At 40.7% G+C, this 22,148-nt stretch overlaps 2 protein-coding genes across 4 annotated transcripts in view; one reads left to right on the top strand and one right to left on the bottom strand.

The window, feature by feature from the left end:
- Positions 1 to 3,267: 3,267 nt before the first annotated feature.
- On the bottom strand, positions 3,268 to 11,404 carry hhipl1 (HHIP-like 1). Its single transcript, XM_061083481.1, has 9 exons — positions 11,015 to 11,404; positions 8,242 to 8,888; positions 7,953 to 8,096; positions 7,410 to 7,738; positions 6,271 to 6,397; positions 5,260 to 5,405; positions 5,054 to 5,135; positions 4,366 to 4,448; positions 3,268 to 4,259 (listed from the first exon to the last, which is right to left on the bottom strand). The coding sequence occupies exons 1-9, from the start codon at positions 11,387 to 11,389 to the stop codon at positions 3,697 to 3,699; spliced, it is 2,496 nt and encodes an 831-aa protein (XP_060939464.1). The 5' UTR covers positions 11,390 to 11,404; the 3' UTR covers positions 3,268 to 3,696.
- An 832-nt stretch (positions 11,405 to 12,236) lies between these two features.
- ccdc85ca (coiled-coil domain containing 85C, a) overlaps positions 12,237 to 22,148 on the top strand; it is a 29,288-nt gene continuing 19,376 nt past the window's right edge. For 2 of the 3 annotated variants that reach the window (XM_061083482.1, XM_061083484.1), the window contains exon 1: positions 12,237 to 12,981. In XM_061083482.1, the coding sequence (XP_060939465.1) occupies positions 12,297 to 12,981 (685 nt within the window). In that variant the 5' untranslated portion in view covers positions 12,237 to 12,296. Of the gene's footprint in view, positions 12,982 to 21,582; positions 21,637 to 22,148 lie in introns of those variants that run through there. The other variant, XM_061083485.1, reaches the window with a different exon arrangement.

Genomic DNA, 22,148 nt, shown 5'->3' with positions numbered 1-22,148 from the left:
TAGGGATGAGCGAGTACAGCATTATCTGTATCTGTATCTGTTAACCATATGAATTATCCGTATCCGTATCCGTACTCGGAGTGGGCGGGGCCTAACCCGGAAGTGGGTGTGATTTAACCCGGAAGGGGGCTGGTTCAACATAACTTTCTTTTTTAACTTTGAAATTTTTTTATGATTTTTTTATTTTTATTTTTTTTAAATTTATTTCCACACCAGGTGGGTGTGTGTGTGTGTGTGTGTGTGTGTGTGTGTGTGTGTGTGTGTGTGTGTGAGATGCGAGGGACGTTCACTGTCTCCCGGAGAAATGAACACTCTGTGTTTTTAGTATGTAAAGACGTGAATTATATTCGTTCACAAGTCATACAGACTGGTTTTGTTATTTTCACTTTACATTAACACTTAAAGTTTAGTTCAGTGTAATTGTTTGCCGTGATAATTAAATGCCAGTGTGATAATAAATGACAATTTCAAACCATACAAACTGTCAGAGGTGTGGACTCGAGTCACATGACTTGGACTCGAGTCAGACTCGAGTCATGAATTTGATGACTTTAGACTCGACTTGACAAAATGTAAAGAGACTTGCAACTCGACTTGGACTTGGACATCAATGACTCGTGACTTCACTTGGACTTGAGCCTTTTGACTTGATAAGACTTGCTCCTTTCCCCAAAACCCAAAGATTAAAAAGTATGTTATTAAGGAACGCTCTGCATCTTTCATTGTGTATGTGTGCGTCAGGGGTGTCAAGTAACGAAAGGCAAGGCAATTCTCACTGCAGTGGTAGATGCTGCAAAGAGTGGATGACGTTCCCTAACGTGCACATTCAACATATGAAAACTGATCGTAAAGTTCACTGTTCGCGAAAAATATGCGCGACAGGCACAACACTGCACAGGGATCCACTGCGGAGGGGCTGCAGAGCCGCGGGTTGCAGACCCCTGGCTACGGCGAAAGAGCGATTTGTTTACTGCTCCGCCGTTAAAGAGATGCGGACGTCAAAACATTAGTTCGGCTAGAATATTAGATCCGCCTCTCATTTTCTCCTCCCGGTCGCCAGCCTGTTATGCCTCCGCGCCACACCGGTGGAGCGCACCTTACAGAGAATCACTGCGCTACACAGGGGTGGCCCTAGAATATTTGGGGCTCTATGCAAGAGCCCCCCCCCCTCAACAAAAAAAAGTTGAAAAACGGAATTGCAACTTTCAGACGGTATTTTGCCCTGTAAGACTGCATTTCATTTCAAATAAACACAACAACGATCACAACGACATGGTGCAAGCATTCGTTTTAGACAGCGTCTCTCCTCAGGAGAAGGAAAACATTACGTAATGTTTCAGCTTGACCTCAGATAATATGAACGTGTTTACCGTTCAAATTCATTATTTGTCATTAAGTTGCGTTTAGTTCAACGTTCTCATAAAAATGAACGTGTTCATGGACAACACTGCCTGAAACTCAATAGCCTACTGGCCTACCTGCCTCGGCCGCCTGCTGTTCACTGCAAAACGAGCCCGGATGAGCTCTACTCACCTTGAAAATCAGCTGCTGCTCAAACTCAACAAGATGTTTGTAGACTAGTGCTCGAAAGATGGACCAAAGTTTAACCAAAAGTTTAAATATACAGTGGGACAGCGGCATTTTAACTTTTTATTTTAGCTGTCATGTGGTTCATGTCTTGACATGTCCTCCCAAAAGTTCTTAAATGTTGTGTTGACATGTTAAATGTTTAATGTTTGACATGTTTAATGTCATTGCACTTAAATTTGTAAAGATCTCCTTTAATGAAAAATAACTGTTTTTGGATTGGATTTATGAGCCGTTGTCCTTTTTTGCACTGCATAGGAGCGGCTCCCACAAGTTTTAATAAAGAAATACAGATTTTAAAAGCATACATGATCTGTGTAAATATATTATTACTCTGTAATCAAAAGGACTTGAAAGGACTCGAAACTCAAACTGCAGGACTTGGACTTGACTTGAGACTTGTCAGTCTTGACTTTGGACTTGACTCGGGACTTGCCTGTCTTGACTTGGGACTTGACTCGGGACTTGAGGGCAAAGACTTGAGACTTACTTGGGACTTGCAAAAAAATGACTTGGTCCCACCTCTGCAAACTGTCATGTTGTACTGTATTTAATAGAGGTTTACTTTACTGTAAAGTAAGTGTAAATGTAAAGTGAAAATAACAAAACCAGTCAATATGACTTGTGAACAAATATAATTCACGTCTTTCTAAACTAAAAACACAGAGTGTTCATTTCTCCGGGAGACAGTGAACGTCCCTCGCATCTCCAGCGCTCCTCTACTGAGCCAGTGCAGGTCTCGTGAAAAATTTTCCAAAGACTCGTACCCGAAGACCCAGTCGGGAAATGAACGAATCATTTCTGCTTCCTTGACTGAGCCTATGGAACAGTCCCGATGCGCAGTGAACCTGAGTGACTGAGAGACAGAGAGCTGTTCTGTGAGTGAGTGAGCAGAGCCGTGTGTGACGGGAGGACCGCTGTGACGCTGTGTGAGGATTTTCATTCAGTCCGAGCACAGATAATGACTCCGATTACTCGTATTATAATCGTACTTGGCAAAATGCTTTATCCGTACCGGATACTCGTTTCAGCCGAGTATCCGGCTCATCTCTAGTTTTGAGCCATCATCTGAACATCCACTGCAGCCACCTGAAAACAGGGAAAGTGTTCCCTACTCACCTGCACCAGTGGGTGTGCCTACTCAGGGTACTGATGCACCCCAGACACCATCCCCTGACAGATTGAACATGTAGTCTAGAGAATAACCTCCAACAGTTGGGCAGAATACGCCCCAGGGTTAAGTCTGGGAATTGAGGCAGTCTACCCTCTTTCCCTAGTTCAGGAAATGTTATTATGTTAATTTGTTAAATGTTATTTTGTAACATTGTTAAAGTAAAAGGGACTGTTGTATTAAAAAGAAAAGAAAGTTTCTTTAAGGTTTAAGACTTTTATAAAAGAATAATCAATAAAGTGAATATTACTTTTACTTATGGTGAATTTAAAGTAAAGGGGGAGGAATGTTGTGTATTGATATTCAATTAACTTTGTTCCCTCGGGGCATCCGTAATGTTTACCCGCATTGAATGCTGGGTATTTTTGTCCTGTGAAACACACAGTAGTGAATGCACGTTATTTCCATCACGGTCTCATGTCTAATCATTACTTAGTTGTATCAGTATAGAGTGTGCTATACAACAGCTTCTCTTCCGTAAAGTAATAGTTGAGAACATCAGTAGAGACTAGAATTTAAGCTTTTATTAAAATCACATACCAACATGGTAACCTCAGGATAAAACAATACAGTAATTCAATAGGTGGCGAACATTCAACACATTAGGACTACTCTGTCTAATATGTAACTGTAATAAATCAATGCTAAACATACATTCAAATTAAACATTAAAGTCTGTCTAATAGAAACTTTTGATAATATTTATTTACGGTTGGGTAAAATTTGCAAAGTGCCTCTGCAGACAAGTAGAAGACATTAGTGATGGAAGAGCTTGGATAAACAGCGTTGGATGTCATCAAAGAATAACAGCTCATTTATGGGAATGTGAAAAGTTCTCTTAATACCTGTTTATGACAGTGTTAAATTGATGCTGTATTTTTAAGAAAATAGGTTTAGTGTTAATCATAGTTAGCTCCGACTCTATAGTAGTCATACTTTTAGACTTCAACAACATAGTCTGAGTTGCCACAAATCACTCCGGCATCTTCATAGTGGGCACAGTTATTTGTCCCAACGCCGGCGTGTTTGCAGTCCAGCAGGCTGGACTCTGTCCCTTCACACTGAACATCATCCAGAAGAATCCGCAGATCAGTCCCCTCACCAAACTCTGAGTTCTTGGCTGCTTTCAGAGCGTATTGGAAGCCTAGCTGCCGGCAAACCACAGCAGCATTCTTGGTGGTCCATAGGTCGTCACACACAGTGCCCCACTCCCTGTTAATGTAGATCTCCACTCGTCCACGGTCATCGCGACCTTGTTCGTCTCCAACCAGCCTTACCATTCCACTCTGGAGCTCTGGTGCAGTTTCTACTCTGGATTTTTCCTTCCTGCGCTGACCTTTCCGTCTTGATTGTCTGGGTGGTTTGGTGGTCGTTGGTAGAGGTGTGGCCAGGTGTGGTCCTGGTTCACCTAGATGGTCAATAAGCTCTTGGAGCCAGTCATGTGATTCTGTGGGTTGTTGCTCTGGGATTTTTTCGCTTGATGGCTCAACTCCAATCAAAGCTAATGGAGAGACAACAGAAAAGCACAAGACCCAATATGAATACAAACAATGTCAAAACAATATTCTTTTTTAATTCAGTGTCAGGTGTTTTGTTGGTGGACTCACATTCCTGGGGAACAAATTTGATGAGATGACTTTTTACTCTGACAGGAAGAGGGTTGTAGTGACACTGTCTCGGTGGAGCACGTCTTGAAAAAACAGATATATAAAGTATTGCTGCGTATAAGATACAAGCTGCAGGACAAATACAATGTTTTTTACATTGTTACTTTGAGTAGCCTTCCTTTATGTAGACAGAAATGAGGAACAGTTGAAATGAGCTATAGTAAATGAGGTAACACAACCATCTGCTGCTGAGAGAAATACAGAACCAAACCAAAGCTGTCTGAAGCAACGTCTGGAAGGAGAGATTTAGTATGGCAGACCTTTCACACTGCTGCCAACACTGCTTCATTTTCCTTCTCTAAACCCAGATACAGGCAGTATGACCTCCACATTTAGCACAAAGTTTGAGAACATTATTTCACCACTGCTGAGAAAAGACAGAACTATCACATCCAAGTGTGATCATGATACTGCACATCCATTGAGCCTGCTGAGTGGAATGAGATGCCAGTGTTTGTTATTATGAACAGGTGCGTGTCTTACATATCCATGACTTACAAGCGGGGACAAAACTGCAGAATTGTGAAATTCTCAATTCACAATGAGCAGTTACTGGTTATGCCACGTTACAGAGGATTTCTTTGTCTAATGGTGAAATATGAAACTATATAATGGTTATGTTGGTCACCTTGAGGGATCCACCACTTTATAAACGACTCCTGAAGGTGACGTAGCACTTGGTATTCCAGTGGACATGAAGTACAGCTCGCCTGATGGAAAGAAAAACACATCAGTAAATCAAGAGGACATTACACAAGTCTCAACTGGTGTAGAAAGAACACTGCAGATTCAGTATCAGAGGTTAGAGCTTGTGTGCATGTGCCCATGCATTACCAGCTTCATCCTCAGCAAAGGAGATGATGTACTGGTGGTAGCTGTTTATGAGTCCAGGGAAGGCGCAAGTCCGGCCCATCCCCATACAGATCTCGTTGTATTTCCACTGCCCTGTGTTTCTGTCCTCCTGAAGACTCATCAAACGCCTAGGACAGGAACACATTCATTTCAAAATACTCCCTGCATTACTACAACTACATCAGTTTATGTAAGCAGAGGTGGGATTCTTAAAGTAAGAAAAGTAAGGGATTTCTGCTCTGAATAAAGAAAAACATCCTAATCAAGAAAATTGAAAATAGAAATTCTACCTGAAATAGGCTTCACTATTGTCACCATCCTAACTTTGTTTGTGTACAGCATTTGAAATGTTAATCTACAAACAAACTCCAGTAATCAGATGGAATAAAGTATGAAGGAAAATATTTCTATCTGAATTGCATAAATGTAAAAGTATTAATTGGCATAAAATTAAGTAAAGTGCAGGTATGTCACAGCAGTACTTACTGTAAGTACAGTACCTGAGGAAAAGCACTTGTGTAATTGACAAAAAAGAGATGAAACAATTAATCATATTGTTTTTTTCTGTGAATTATTAATTGAACCAACATGTATGTTCCAGCCCCTACAGTGTTGTTTCCTTATGTTGTATTTCACAGTAAATTCAAGACTACATCTGGCTCTGGCAAGCAGTGGGGGTGGGGTGGTGGGGCACTTTTTACTGGATAAAGATCAAGGTAATCATGCAGTATAATTGTCGAATGAATTCACTGTGGCATGTCTACCAAAATCTTTCTGATTATAGAAGCTTTGCTGCACAGACTTGTGCCATTTCTGAAATCATCAAATGCAGATCAGGGAGTTGTCTAACAAACAACAAGTTCTCTTCAGGATTAGGTCTGATATCCCATTATTTTTAATTTGTCAAAGTCTGCTAGTTGCTGTTTTCAACACAAAGATAAAAGTTGGTATTATTGTGCTAACAAAATAGGATATTTACCACATTAATCTTACCCGCTCATGAAGTCTCCAAATATGTACATGCCATTCAGGTTGGGGTTTTCACAACCGCGGTATACGTAACCTCCAGTTACTGATTTTCCCATCTTGTGCGAATATGCATAAATAGGCAGGACATCATCTGTTAAAAAAAAAATCTAAAGGTCATTATTGGTATCACTGGGGTTTTTCCTCAGCTAGATAGGCCTACAAGGAATGCTGTTTAGTGGGGTTGTCCAGTGACCAAAGGTCATGGTTCTTTGCCGGTTGTTTTTAAGTCAAGATAAAATCAGTTCATTTATTTCTCTTTTAAAGTTGACCTATCAGAACAAAAGACGTCTAATTCAGGTTTTGAAATGGATTTGCCCTCCTGCTTTAATGCCAAGCCATTTCTTTAACAAGATTTTGTCTGAATAACAGTGATGTATTATTAGCATTGTTGTTTCTAAAGAGATATGTCCAGTTTAGGGAGGGGTTTGGTGCACTTGCAGATAAGGACTGATATATGAACAAATATTATTGTAAAAAAGTATTGGGTGATATGCTAAAAATTTTTGATCAGCCACCAGCAGCTCGATAACCATGGATTGATGATACATTCGTGCAAGTGGGTGTGTACGCACATGCGCATTGCACACGAGTATCCACAAATGCAATAATGGAAGAGCTTTCAATAGTTATGATCGGAACTCACTTCAACCCTCTCTATGCAAATAAACATGACGTCATTTGTGTTGGTGAAGACCAAATGATATTGTTTACTGAGTTAACTGATATGTCTGATGACTCTGTTGTGTGTCAGTCCTTGTGTGTCAGTGTTTGTCAGCGTGTCTGAAAAAGAGAGAGACAAATGAGCGAGCAGAGTCAGGATAGAGGAAATTAATTAATATTAATATAATATAATAAATAACAAGTGCTAATTCATATAGGTTCATTGAATGAATTCTAAAGAAGGCAGACTATTTGATCAGTATTTGTGGAGGGAGCTTGCATGGTCCTTGTTTGTGGTGAAAAGCTCATGCATCTGAGCCTGGTCTTGGTCTGAATCTGATCTTAGACCACCATTGAAACATAATTAAAGACCACTGTCTGTTGTCTGATGCTGAACAAGGGTAAACATGGATGCTTTGAAACCATCTGATTGAAATGCTTACCTAGTGAGCTGTTGGCACACAGTTTCTTATCATAGCAGGAGAAGCCCTCTCTAGCTCTCCAGCCATAGTTCCGCCCTTTCTCTATGATGTCAATCTCTTCAAACTTGTTCTGGCCTACGTCCCCACAGAAGATTCTTCCCTTTCCTTCTTTCGTTCGAGGATCACCCTGGTCCACCGAGCACCTCCACATATTGCGGACACCATAAGCATAAATCTCAGGTCGAGCTCCTCGTTCGTGTATGAAGGGGTTATCTGGAGGGATTCTGTACAATGGGCCTCTCTCATTGTCATCCACATCAATGCGAAGAGCTTTACCCAAGAGAGCTGACCTAAAAAAGATGTGGAAATATAGAAAACATATAATAACTGACCAATTATGTCATGTGAATATGCTCCTGCAGAGCTAAATTAACATGAATTAACATAAATGTATTTATTATGACAGAAACATCAAAAATATCTCTTAACATGATAATTTGGTCTATTTGCTATAATCAGATTGATTATGCTTCAGACTGTTCTTCAGATCAAATATTTTCTTACTTGTTCTGAGCATTCCCATATTTCCCAAATGGGTCTCCTGCCATTCCACCGTCACCTGTGAAAATGTACAAGTAACCATCATCTGCAAAGAGCAGTTGCCCTCCATTGTGGTTTGATGCAGGCTCATCGATCTCCAGAATAACCCTGAAAGGACATCGGACAAGACAGATATGACCAGGTATGACTCCCTATTTGAGTTCATTTGTATGGTGCATGTATTGTTGTTAATGTGTCAGATCACTCAAAACCTATTGCCATTATCTTACTTGGATCTACTGTACATACTTACCGCTCAGAGGTGTGATCCACTAAATTCATGTCATTGGCAGATACACGGAACTCACTGATCCTGATCCTTTCATCAAAACCCACCTCCACTGAGTAATACACATACAGCTTTCCATTGTACTTGTACTTGGGGTGAAAAGTGAGTCCTAGAAAGCCTCTCTCGTCCCCTTCCCATGATGATGTTAACACTGCCTTGGTAATGTTCAAAAATGGCCTCAGCAATTTGGACCGGTCAGGAAGGTAAGTCCATACCAAGCCCACCTGTTCTGCCACAAAAAAACGATGTGTGCCGTCGTTAGCATGGACCATGGCTAGTGGGTTCCGCAGACCGTTGGCCACTTCTTCCAGACACAGCTGCAGACAGCCATCTGAGTCTGACTGAACTCGACCCAGATTCTGAGTGAGCTTTTGGTTGCTAAGGAGGTGTGGGTAGCAGTAGTCCAAGTCGCCTAGCCCAACATACTGGCAGAAAAGTGCCTGGTCTTCTTTGACTTTGGCTATGTGTGGGTCATCTGACAGGAAGGGGATGGAAGAGCTGCACTTTTCCCAAAACTGGAAGCAGTGGTCCTGACAGAGGCCAGGGATGGTGTGGACTGGGGTGCTCGGGTCCTCTGCATCAAAGAGGTGAGCTGCATAGGGAGAACATTCCTGGAGAGGTGGAGGAGAGATATGGGAAGAGAAGGGTTAGAACCAATGAGGAGAAGGACTCTGCACAATAAAGCTTTGCTTAGTACATTAGAAGCTTTTGGCCTCAAAAAAGCTGAATAGCGCCCCCTAAAGAGCAGCCCTAGCACCACAATTAACTGACATGAAAAAAAATCAGTAGGGACATGTTACATATCATTACGAAAAAAACCTCTCCTGGATGATATGCTAGACCAAACTGGAAGTCTGCCATTATGGATTAAGTGGCTGTTTTTAATCATTTAATATAGGAAGTGTAATGTTAACTCCATTGAGATTAAAAATATTAAAAGTTTTAGTGTATGTCACACGGGGTGACCGACAGTGGCGTGAAAGTTTGATCCTTCGTCACAGATCAAGAATCAAGATTCAAGATTCAAGATTCCTTTATTGGATATCTTTTATTGGACCCACACACATGCCCACATGGACACGTGTGCCGCACATGGGAAATTTGTCCTCTGCTTTTGACCCATCCGTGTGAACACAGCAGTACACAACACACACAGTGAACACGCAGTGGGAAGCCATGGACGGTGCCCGGGGAGCAGATGTTGGGGGAGTCAGGGGCACTTAGACAGTGGGGTAGGGAGAGTCCTCTTGGACTTGAACAGATCCAGGTCTGGTCCATATCCAGGTATGTTTTTGTCAGTCCATGGTCTCGAACCTTCCAGTCTGATGTCCGTCTTTTCTACCAATCGTCCACCGCCGCTCCCAAAGGAGACAAAGTTATCATAACTCCACTGTGCATTGTCCAATCAGCCCCAAATTACTCAAACTTCATCAGAGCCCCGACCTGAACAGATCTATTAGTCTGTATGTAGTGATAGTGATAGCGCCACCTACTAGTAACAGGAAGTAAGCCTTGTTTTACATTTTAATTTGATTTACATGAACACACAGTGCTGCTCACTGCCCTAATTATTATTATTATTAATATTTTTATAATATTTATTAACTGTAGGGATGTACTATTAATGAAATAACTATCAACACAAGAGACCATGTAAGCTCTGGTGTCAGTTCACTCACCAATATCAGCGTTAATGACATGATAATAAGGACATAATAACAATATATTCATAAAGATCCCCATTGTTTGGCTGTGTCTGAGCTTTTGTAGCATAAAGCTAGACACAGAATTATCCAAACCATCTTGCCAATACTCTCACTAAAAGCTCCTAGTCCTACTCTAAAGCTACATGTTTTGGATAACCATTGTCAGATGTCCAGTTGTAGTCAAGACGTATTTGTAGAAGCCGCTTCTGGGACACCTTATGCCCCATCTATCAATCAATCAATCAAATTTTATTTGTATAGGCCATATTCACATATCATAATTTGTCTCATAAGGCTTTAACAAGGACAACCTCTGCCCTTAACCCTCAACAAGAGTAAGGAAAAACTACAAAAAAAATACTTTTAACAGGTTAAAAAGAACGTAGAAACATTAGAGAGAGCCACATGTGAGGGATCCCACTCCCAGGACGGACAGAATTGCTTCTATTTATTTATTTAGTTTTTATTTAGTTTTCAACAACAAAACAAAATGCATTTTACTTTCTTTGTCCATTTTTATTTTTCTTGTATTTTAAGCATTATAATGTCAGTTTGGACAAACACATAATCGATAGTAGACTGCAACCATCTGTATTTCAAGTTGTCAACTGGACAACTTTAAACTAAATAAAAACAAAGTTACTTAATGAGATACTCTTTACCTTTTTATCTAATTTAATTGGACAGAGCTGGTCAGCGGTTATCTACAATGTACGTGATCCACATCTGACTGCAGAATAAGTGGGTAGTACTGTGGGGGGGGGGGGGGGTGTATTGGTGTGTGACTGGGTTAAAGGGAAAGCAGTAGGTTCTGACCTTTACCTTCATTCAGCTCACTTTTGGCTTCTCAATGAGCATAATGAGCCAACATCATGACATATCCCCGCAAGAGCACCTGACTGCATTCATATGTCTGTGTGTTCGTCTCTTGCTCATTTAACGGCCACTGTCTTTGCTGTCAGCTCAGACTCTCGGCGCACTATGGAGAAGTTTTGCACTAAGCAGAGCGACCTTTGCCCATGCATGCCTACCTGGCACAGCAGCTCCAGGACGAAGCCCGCACAGTTTGCGTATCCGTAATAATCAAAATGATCCATAACTTGATAGAACCTGGCCTTCAGATCCTGGTCCTTCTGATAATCACAGCAACCAAACTCCTTATACATGACGCAAAACTCGAGCTCCCTCAGCGGTCGGAAGGGAGGCTTAAAATCCAAACACTGCGGGTGTAACATCACAGGTGCGAACCACAACATCGAAAAACACAAGACGCCGATTGGAGAGAGCCAAAGAGGACGCAGGGTTTTCCTGTCACACCGCCGCATTTTGGCGAGCAGTGGAGACCACGGAGGAGCGAGTCGTGCACAGGCGGCTTCCTGTGTGCACTTTGCTCCGACTCCGGTCATCCGCTGGGTTTGGCTCTCTGACGTGGTGAACCTCTGTGTGCGCTGGTAGTACCGTTACACACACGCACGCACGCACGCACACACACACACACCAAACACACACGCACACACGCGCGCGCGCACAAGCACCGTGACAGGAAGCCAACCAGCTGCAGAGCAAGGTTGCTACTGTCTATTGGTCAGCCACATCCTCATACAGCAATAATGATACTGCTGACACCCCTTCACACACAACATCACGCAACAGGCAGCTCATGGAGAGTTCTTTCAAGTTCATCCCTTTAACAAATATATTTTGCAACATCTCCTGCTGTCCAGCAGATGGCAACCTAATCCAAGCTAGATTGCTGCATTCAAATGCAATCGTTTTAATAATAATAATAACAACAATCATCATCATCGTCATAAGCGAGGAAGATTTTCATTGAAAGAGTAAGGATCCTGATGGTTTTTTCCACATATTCTTGAACAGTGGGGGCTTTGTTCATTTCCAGGTCATGAGATGGGGGAGATGTTATTGTGAGCAAGAATACACATGAATAATATATCCACCCTTTAATAGTGACCTATATTCCACACGTTACTTGCTCCTGTTTTTGATTAAGTAATATCAAATCACCTGTTTTAGGAGGATAATATACAATATACAAGTTTGTGTAGCTGCCTACAGAGTAAACTGTTTGACTCTCTCTCTCTCTCTCTCTCTCTCTCTCTCTCTCTCTCTCTCTCTCTCCCCCCCCCCCCTCCGGTCACCGGTTTCAGACAGTGTCTCCATGCTGACCCTCCACTGTTCATGTTAAACACGGTGGGTCTGCAGCCCGGTACGTTGTCTACCATGGATCTGCTTTTCATCATACCGTAGAAGACTCGCGATTCATTCGGGCGACGAAAAATAAGCAGCTGGGACATGGACGGTCACGGGACGGATGTGAGCAAGCTGTCCGATGAGGAGCTGCTGCTGCTGGGGAAGGAGGATGTGATCCGGAGGATGAGGAGGCTGGAGAGCCGCAACATGGACCTGATGCTGGAACACGCGGACATGATGAAGGACGTGAACCGGAGCCTGCAGGTCCATCTCCATGAGATCCGGAGTCTGAAAGACGTCAACCAGAAACTTCAGCACGATAACCTGGATCTCCGGGAGCTGTGCTGCTTCCTGGACGACGACCGGCAGAAAGGGAAGAAGGTATCCCGGGAGTGGCAGCGGTTCGGCCGCTACACGGCCAGCGTCCTGTGGAAAGACGTCGGACTGTACCAGCAAAAGCTTCAGGAGCTGGAGGCCGGTCAGGAGGCGCTGAGGATGGAGAACATGGAGCTGAAGGAGATCGTCCTCATGCTGGATGAGGAGAGGAGGGGAGCCGGCTCACGGAGCTCCATCGACAGCCAGTCCAGCCTCAGCAACCTGAATGGTACGGTGTCGGTTCGGGACAACGGGGATGGTAGTAGCACGTCCAGTACTGGGAGCATCGGTAGTCCGGACCACCACCACCACAACCACCTGTATAAAGCCCCCGAAGCGAAGACAGCGTCTCTGAGAAGGTCTATGGACGACCTGTCCGCCACTTACCTCCACAGAGGCACCGGGCTCAATGGTGAGTGATTATCAGACCAGGGTCTGTATGGGGTGCCGTTTGTCAAGCAGCTCACGCTGAAAATAACAGCAACATTTTGTCACATTTAGCTTCAAACCATGTTTAAAAAACTGGTGTGAATTTTTGAGAGTCACTTTTTTGCACATTTACAACAATATTTGTCAACTTAGAGATATTTTAAATATTTAAATCCATATGTTAAATGTTACACTTAAATGTTAAATGTTAAATCTAAATGCTAAATCTAAATCTAAATCTAAATGTTAAATTTAAATCTAAATGTTAAATTTAAATCTAAATGTTAAATCTAAATTTAAATGTTAAATTTAAATTTAAATATAAATGTTAAATATAAATGTTAAATTTAAATCTAATTGTTAAATTTAAATCTAAATGTTAAATCTGAATCTAAATATAAATGTTAAATCTAAATGTTAAATCTAAATGTTAAATCTAAATTTAAATCTAAATGTTTAATCTAAATGTTAAATTTAAATCTAAATGTTATATTTAAATCTAAATGTTAAATCAAAATATAAATATAAATGTTAAATCTAAATGTTTCAGGTGAAACTAAATATTTAGCTAATATGCAAATTCAAATGCCGGTTACAGGAAGTAGTAACAAAATAAAAGCTCGAGGAAGTCAGAGTGTGTTTATTACGGAGCCCCCCAGGGGACACGGGGGGGAATGAGGACAGCAAAATGACTTTTGTGAGATCCCGAGAAAGTTTAGGACAATGTACATCCGGGTATCTCATAATAATGACATATTAAGTCATTATTATGAGATACGGGTTGTGGGCAGGGCGCCACAGAGCAGGGAAGCGGAGGCTGAGCGGCTGCGGGGACAGTCGCCATACTCGCGGAAGTGGGCGACTGTGCATCGATACAGAGACATAACAGGATCGATCCATGTTTTCTGCTCCGTTCATTGTCTTAGCGAAGTCCTGTGTGTGTCTGTGTCTGCTTCCGCCTCACGTCCCTCTGTCCCCCGCTCACTTTACACTTTAACTATAAACACCAGCGCTGATCACAAGTTATTAGGACACCTGCAGGACTGATGTTATGATCTCATACTATCTCATAATAATGAGATACTGACTGCAGGGTCTGTCATGGGAGACTGTGTGTGTGTGTGTGTGTGGGGGGGGGGCTGTGTGCGTGTGTGTGTGTGTGTGTTGGGGGGGTGTATGCTTGTCTCTGTTCCTCTTCACTAAAACTGATAATCACATGTATTTTTTAGTTATTATCCGATGATGACCGATCATGACTTCGGATCGCTCCGTCACTTTAACGCTGTCAGTCCTGACTGTGCGCGTCACGTTCTGCTCGTGTTGTGTGGAGCGGGGGACTACGTGCACACGGTGTTTAAACATGTGTTTCATGAGCTCAAACAAACACAAAGTAAACATCAGTCCTGTAGGTGTCCTAATAACTTGTGATCAGCGCTGGTGTTTATTGTTAAAGTGTAAAGCGAGCGCGGGACAGAGGGAAGTGAGGCGGAAGCAGACTCCGACACACACAGGGCGACCGGACTTTTAATGAGCGTCTGTTCTGATGCTGGAGCAGCGCTGGTTATAATTATTCAGCGGCAGCACATCGCTAAGACAATGAACGGAGCAGAAAACATGGATCGATCCTGTTATGTCTCTGTATCGATGCACAGTCGCCCACTTCCGCGAGTAGGATGGCTGTCCCCGCAGCCGCTCAGCCTCGACTTCCCTGCTCTGTGGCGCCCTGCCCACAACCCGTATCTCATAATAATGACTTTATATGTCATTATTATGAGATACCCGGATGTACATTGTCCTAAACTTTCTCGGGATCTCACAAAAGTCATTTTGCTGTCCTCATTTCCCCCCGTGTCCCCTGGGGGGCTCCGTAATAAACACACTCTGACTTCCTCGAGCTTTTATTTTGTTACTACTTCCTGTAACCGGCATTTAAATTTGCATATTAGCTAAATATTTAGTTTCACCCGAAACATTTAGATTTAACATTTATATTTAGATTTAACATTTAGATTTAAATTTAACATTTACATTTAAATTTAACATTTAGATTAAACACTTAGATTTAAATTTAGATTTAACATTTAGATTTAGATTTAACATTTAGATTTAACATTTATATTTAGATTCAGATTTAACATTTAGATTTAAATTTAACAATTAGATTTAAATTTAACATTTATATTTAACATTTATATTTAAATTTAAATTTAACATTTATATTTATATTTAACATTTAGATTTAAATTTAACATTTAGATTTAAATTTAACATTTAGATTTAGATTTAGCATTTAGATTTAACATTTAACATTTAAGTGTTACATTTAACATTTGGATTTAAATATTTAAAATATCTCCAAGTTGACAAATATTGTTGTAAATGTGCAAAAAAGTGACTCTCAAAAATTCACACCAGTTTTTTAAACATGGTTTGAAGCTAAATGTGACAAAATGTTGCTGTTATTTTCAGCGTGAGCTGCTTGACAAACGGCACCCCATAGGTCTGAGGCTGTGGCCTGTCACTCGAAGTGCAAGATGGACACGTTTGGCAACTTGAGCTGAATCATTATTATTTTCGTTGGGCTCCGTGTTCAACATGCTGCAACACACAGGGGAACTAAGAGAAAGAAAATGTGACAAACAAGTTAAAAAGTGTTTCATATCTTTAAAACATGGAAATCACAGAAACATCACACGTCATTGACATGTTACTGTTATAAGTCAGTTCTTGACAAACTCCAATAAAAGTTTGATCCTGACTTTCATCTGTCAGGTCTTCTTTATCAGATGGGAAATATTAACTCAGGAGTTGTTATACTTGAAGGACTTATCGTTTGTGTTAGTATTAGCTTTAAAGAGTCCATATAAAACACATCGGCTGGTAAATGGACAATGAGTTGCTGTTGTTAAAACAGTTGTTACATTGACAGAGGTTAAGTTTCTTTTAATATTTAATCAAGTTGCCAAACATGTCCATGCTTTTTGATTCATACGGATATCCTTTAAGGTGGTGTTGCTCCTCATGTTAATAATAGTTATTATTTGCTGTCATTCTCAGAAAGTCAACACTGACCTCAAGTTAAACTAAGGAGAAACAACATGTTGCTAAGAGTTAAATACATGCTGTGGTGTGTTCCTGCAAAACATATCACTACCTTAGTCAGGGCTCTATCCTTCTCAGTTCACTTACTAACACTCTATTAATGTATGCTGCATTGGCTCTATAGGAATAGACTGTCCCCACAGTGAATAGCAGTGGTCAATTCTGGTACATATCTGGGTATCACTCACCGCATACAGCACCCGGTAAAAAAGGTTGAGGCTAAACAACTTTTTTAATTTCAGAAATAATTATAATGCAACAAGTGCTTATCTTCTCATGTGTAGAATGTCGTTTTTGGACTAATTTGTCATATGCACACATCAAAGACAAGTACTGGACAATACTCTCTGTGTTTTCAGAATTTCTTTTGGTTAGTGTTCCAAATGCCTGTATGGAAATTGGAAAATGGGCTTCTGTGTATTCTGCACCAGCATCATGGAAATTACTGCTATAAGGCTGACTCATAAAGATGTAATTGGTCTTTAACATCACTTGAGTGGTTATGAAGTTGATACCTTAAAATTTTGACTTCCCTATGCGTGATCGTTATGAGGATACAGTATATTCAGAATAACAGAGACTCCAGTGCAGGCCCAAAAGGCTAATTCAGAGTCCTCTCCTTGATAGGGCCTAATTGTAGAGGGGTACAGGGGTTACAAGCCCCAATCATTATACTGTCACACTGAATCATAAATATTGACTGCTATAAAACATGATAAAGTGGTTGATTTCTCTATTACATTTTCAGCACAAACAAAAATCAGAATAACTGATTTCACTGTAGCTACTTTACTACCAGCTAGTTGATAACATCTGGAAAGTATGACAGATAAATAGTCATTATTTCTGAGGTATATCAAGTGATTATTCTTTAGTAAAAAATTATATATAAGAAATTAGAATTATTTAGCCTGACATTTAACCTAATCCCCTCCAATGTTCAAATCAAATGTCCTTGTCTGCAGGAAAATAATGACATGGTTTCATATATTAAAGCAAAGCAAAACTGCATATCTAGAATCTAGTTGGCTATCAATATGAACTCAATGATATCTAGTCTAAACTCAACCACACATAAACAATAATAGAAGGGGAAAAAACAGGATTAAAATAAACCTATAACAACATACTGTATTTCGATGTGCACTGATAATGCGTCATGATAAAATATAAACTGCACTTCGTGTATTTAAAACATTTTAGAACATAGGCTAGCTTGCTAACTCACATGTGCCAGCTCATTCTTTTTTCTTCTGTTTGAATATTTATGTTTTAAAGGAAGTTTCTCTGAGAGTCCAGCCCTCGGCAGGAAGGCCCTGACTGCATTTACACACGTTGCTAGGACATCTCAGTGGTTGTGATTAGAGAGGGACCAGTATTGTTGACACTTATCTTTTAGCTGGTACTGAACTGTGACTGAAGGTTTCGGTTTTCATTGTAAATTTTAAGGCTTAGGGTTATTGGTTGTAGGTAATTACAAAATGGACTCACAGGACCATATATTAATGGCACTCAGTAGAGCACAATAATTCTGACCCAGGTAAATATCGTCAAATATAGCACATAAAAAACAAAGAGGCAAGCATCATTAGTCAGAGAGAAAGGTGCAACTCTCAGCTGGATTGATTCTACAGTTTTGTAGTTCTCAAGCTTCAGCCTTGATATATAATATAATATATAACATGTTCAACTTTACAGACAAATTGTTCTCTCAAATTGTTAGTGGATTATTTAAGGTTGATGTGAGTAGTATGTATGTCGTCTATCTGTGTGTATGTGCTGCCTTCTACTATCTATCAGTGTTTTTTTCTACTCTACCCAGCACATCAGTGTCCACTAACCTCATAGTAAAACCCGGATGAGCTTTGAAATAAATAACAGAACCAATTCTGCTTGAGTAAACACACACTTCCTCTTCTCACTGATTCAGGCAGTGTTTCATAGTCACCTTGCTGTTTGCTCATTCTCTGACTAAATGACAGTGTCTGGCCCGGCATGGCTCAGCACAGATGGCCCAGAGCGAATTACCATTACCAATATGACAGGAGCAAAGTAGGAAGTCAGCTGATGCAGTATACAGCGGGACAAAGTCCGCGTTTGAAGAAGGTCAGGGTGGATACACTGGATTTGGGGTATAAACCTATCACTGACCATGTGTCTCGGTTGCATTTTCCTCCCATTCTGTTTCTTGTCTTCTGTCACCGTTTTTAAAATCCCCTTCTCTACAGGAAACACAGTGAAAATAAGAAGTTTTGACTTGGAGTTATAAGTTGCAAGTTGGTTAAAGGAAAGCAAACAGGACTGGAGTGTTTGTTTTTGATATAGCAGAATGTCAATGGAAGCAGCCTGAAGATTGGTGCCTAACTACAAAACACAGAGGACCGCAGTTTTGTTGTTAACGTAAAAAATATGGCTTCAAAGAAACATCACGGATGCAGAATGCTACAGCCAACTGCTCTTGAAGTTGTGTAATACAGTAATATTATTATTTGTCTAGTGTGGTCTAAACTGGTCTCAAAATTCAATCTGAGAGAGAAGATTGGTTCTCAGCTGTTGCCGTTTTAATCTAGTCCCTGCTGAAATCATTATACGCTCCAAACATCCAGCTGAGGTGAGGTCTTGGTCCTGAACACTGTACAGTAGGACACCTGCAGGTCCAGCTCCAGAAATAATCACATTCAGTGGATGAGATGTCATGTTATATTTATTCTGTTTATTCACAACCATAGCTAATCCTTTCCACAATGCAGCACCACATCCGAGCTTGATACATTGATAGCAAAGGTTGCCGACCCCTGATTTAGACCAATGGTCAAACAGTTAAATCGATGATTATGTCTGCATTTTTACGTGTGTCTGAGAGGGAAAGACGTAAAAACAAATGCACAGGATGAGAAATACTAGGCTGTAAACAGTTATTTGTACCCAAAGACTGACATTTCTACCATCTCTTATGTGAATAATCGGAAGTACAGAAACAAAAATGACCCTAGTTCTGCGTACGCTCTGCACCACTTGGGATGTTGTGTTCATACAGCAATTCCTCAAAAGCTGATCAATGGTTATGTAGGTTGGTTTTGATCCACAATATCTCAAAGAGTTTTTTAAGGTGCATTGTTAGGATTTAGGGTCAAAAATGGAATATACATAACTTTCATAATAGTATATACGCACTCGAAACTAGGAATTACCATGTTCTCTTTACAAATAGTCTAATGATCTAATAAATCTGATAATTTATCAGTAACATAATAGGTTTTTCTTGATTGCTTAAGAACGATTTTCAAAACAGGGCTCGTGTTTCAAAACACTACACACAATCAGCACAACCACACACCCAATGAGCAGAACACCTCAGATCCTTTGCAAAATGGGTAAGGTTTTGATAATTGTGTAATACTTTTGATTTTAGTGTTTATGCAATTGAAAAAAACTGTAATATAGAGTACTTCCTCAAACAGCCTTAGTTAGAGTTGTCATTGATTCCTTAAGATATGGGAAAGAAAATTGGAAAGTTTCAAATATAGCGCACTACCTCCAGAGCCACACTCTGGATTATATTTCATAATTTATCTGAGGAGTGTAATGAAATACACCGTGCACTTTACTGCACAAAACTAATTTATCAGAAGAACAAGATCCTGAAGAAAGCAAGCAGCTGACCTTGTGCATGTTTGTCAAAACCAGCTGAATTGACATTACCTGAAATTTCCTCTTCACATTCATATTTGGAAACTTGGACCGACACAGTACAATTTAACACAGTTTCTAAGGGGTTACAAAATTTGTAAAGATGGTAACACTTCATTATGAGCAGTATACACTATCTTTAAAGAGATTTTGAAAAGTCTTACCAAAATAGTCTGTCAATAAATAGGCAGCTGTGTGTGGGAAGCAGGAGTGAAATGTCATCATCACTGTGGTCAGTAGATCACTATCTGAGTCGTACCTCCATGGTGGCTGCGCTCAACTCAGCATGTTAGCAACACACACACAACACATACACACACACACACACACACACACACACACACACACACACACACACACACACACACACACACACACACACACACACACACACACACACACACACACACACACACACACACACATCAAAGAGAGACACAACAGTTGGAGCCTCCTTGGGTCAGACATCTGTGACAGACAGTGTCTGGAACACATCTGGTTGTCTTTGTTCCATAGTGTGGATTAGGATTGATCACTTCAAGGTTGGACTGATTTATGGTGTGGCATGGTCAAAGTGGCCTCAGACAGGATACACGCATTTTATTTCATGAAAGAGAGAGACAGCGTGTGGTTGGATTGTTGACATTTGCAGTTTAAACCAGTGTCAGCCCAATACTGAGGTACCATGTCTCTGTCTGATACCAGTTAGGGTCTACAGCTATCTATGTACGTGTGTGTGTGTCTGTGTGTGTGTGTGTGTGTGTGTGTGTGTGTGTGTGTGTGTGTGTGTGTGTGCGTGTGCGTGTGCATGCGCGTGCATGCATGCATGTTTTTAAGGGGACATATTATGCCCATTTTACCACAGTTGATATGGTTCCTTGGGGTCTTAATGAAATGTCTGCAACATATTTTGGTCAAAATACCACAAGGATAATTTATAACAGCAACCATTTTACCCTGTCTAAAACAGCCCTCCTCAGATTTACCTGTTTGAGTTGCTGTTAATTTAGACATGCATGTTTGGGGGGTCAGTAACATTAACCATTCAAACAGGTCAGCACATTGTGTAATGTAACGTGGAAGCAGATGTATTACTTCGGTCCATATCAACTTCAGTGTCTCCATCCATTCTTCATTACATCACATTTTGGAAGCGTCCTAATTACTTGAACTTAATGCTAATGTACTTCTCTACTGCCCAATATGCAAGCTGTAGTTCCTGCCTGGATCATGGCCATAGATAGTTGTAGAAGGTTGAAAAAAGTTGTGGGGAGGAGATTTGATTCATCCTGAGTCCTTCATGTGGTTACAGGTTTAGTCCTGGGTTAGCGTCAGGAAAAGACGTTATTAAAGTAAACATTACACCTTGTGCATCAAATCACAAAGGCTTTTCTGCATTTAATAAAAACCAACATGTTTCCTTAACCAAATGCTGGGAGCACAAACACAACGATGAAAACTTTTCATCTTGCTTCAGCTGATACAAGCATGCTGAAGATTTTTGCAACTCGCCGGTTGTAAGTTGACAATTTATCTACATTATGAAATAATATGAAATGAATATAAAATCTTGGCAGTATTCCATTAGAGTATGTGGACCAGGGTGTACAAACACTTATGGCAAATGTATCCCATTTTATTGTGTCCCTCCCTGTTCACCCACTGACACCCCATTTTTACCTTCTGACCTCCTCCTCATTAGAAATTGCATTAGAATCCATCAGTACAGCAAATTATTTGTTTGTGAGTTTATCCACATTTTTTTAATTCTGTAAATGTACATGTCTTTCAGTGATCCTGCAGCCATAAAAAGACAAGCAGTGCTGCTGTTACCCTCTGAAGGACCCTGTAATTGGGGTGATCCATAAACTGCTCATTGACAGCTTCTCAGTGGCCCTCTGGAGACCCATAACAAATGCTGTGGAGAGAGAGAGGGGGGGGCTGCTGGTTCTTTGGAATTAAAATACTTCTAATGACTCAAGCAATTCACTTTTTATTTCGTTTTTTTAACAATTTTAAACTCATGGTTTATTGTTGCAGGTTTTTTCCAAAGCCTTTCCGAATTGTGTTCACTATGTACCGTCTAATCTGCCAAGATTTGTTGGTAATTACATACTGAAGATGTGTGTGTTTGTTGTAAGTCTTTGAGTCGAGTCGAATAAAAAGCTTGTATCTGGGCTTGGCCTCTTCTCAATGTTTGCGTGTGTGTGTGTGACAGATTTACAGCATGTGATGGAGAGAGGCTGTGTTGTTATGTTAATGAGGTTGCATGGGAAGGTCTTTGTCTGAGTGTGTGTGTGTGTGTGTGTGTGCACTCGTATTTCTTACTTTGTGAGGTCCAGTGGCAAGGAGCACACC

The sequence above is a fragment of the Limanda limanda genome, chromosome 12 (assembly GCF_963576545.1).
Source record: "Limanda limanda chromosome 12, fLimLim1.1, whole genome shotgun sequence".
NCBI lineage: Eukaryota > Metazoa > Chordata > Actinopteri > Pleuronectiformes > Pleuronectidae > Limanda > Limanda limanda.
This window is presented reverse-complemented; position numbering and strand designations above follow the sequence as displayed.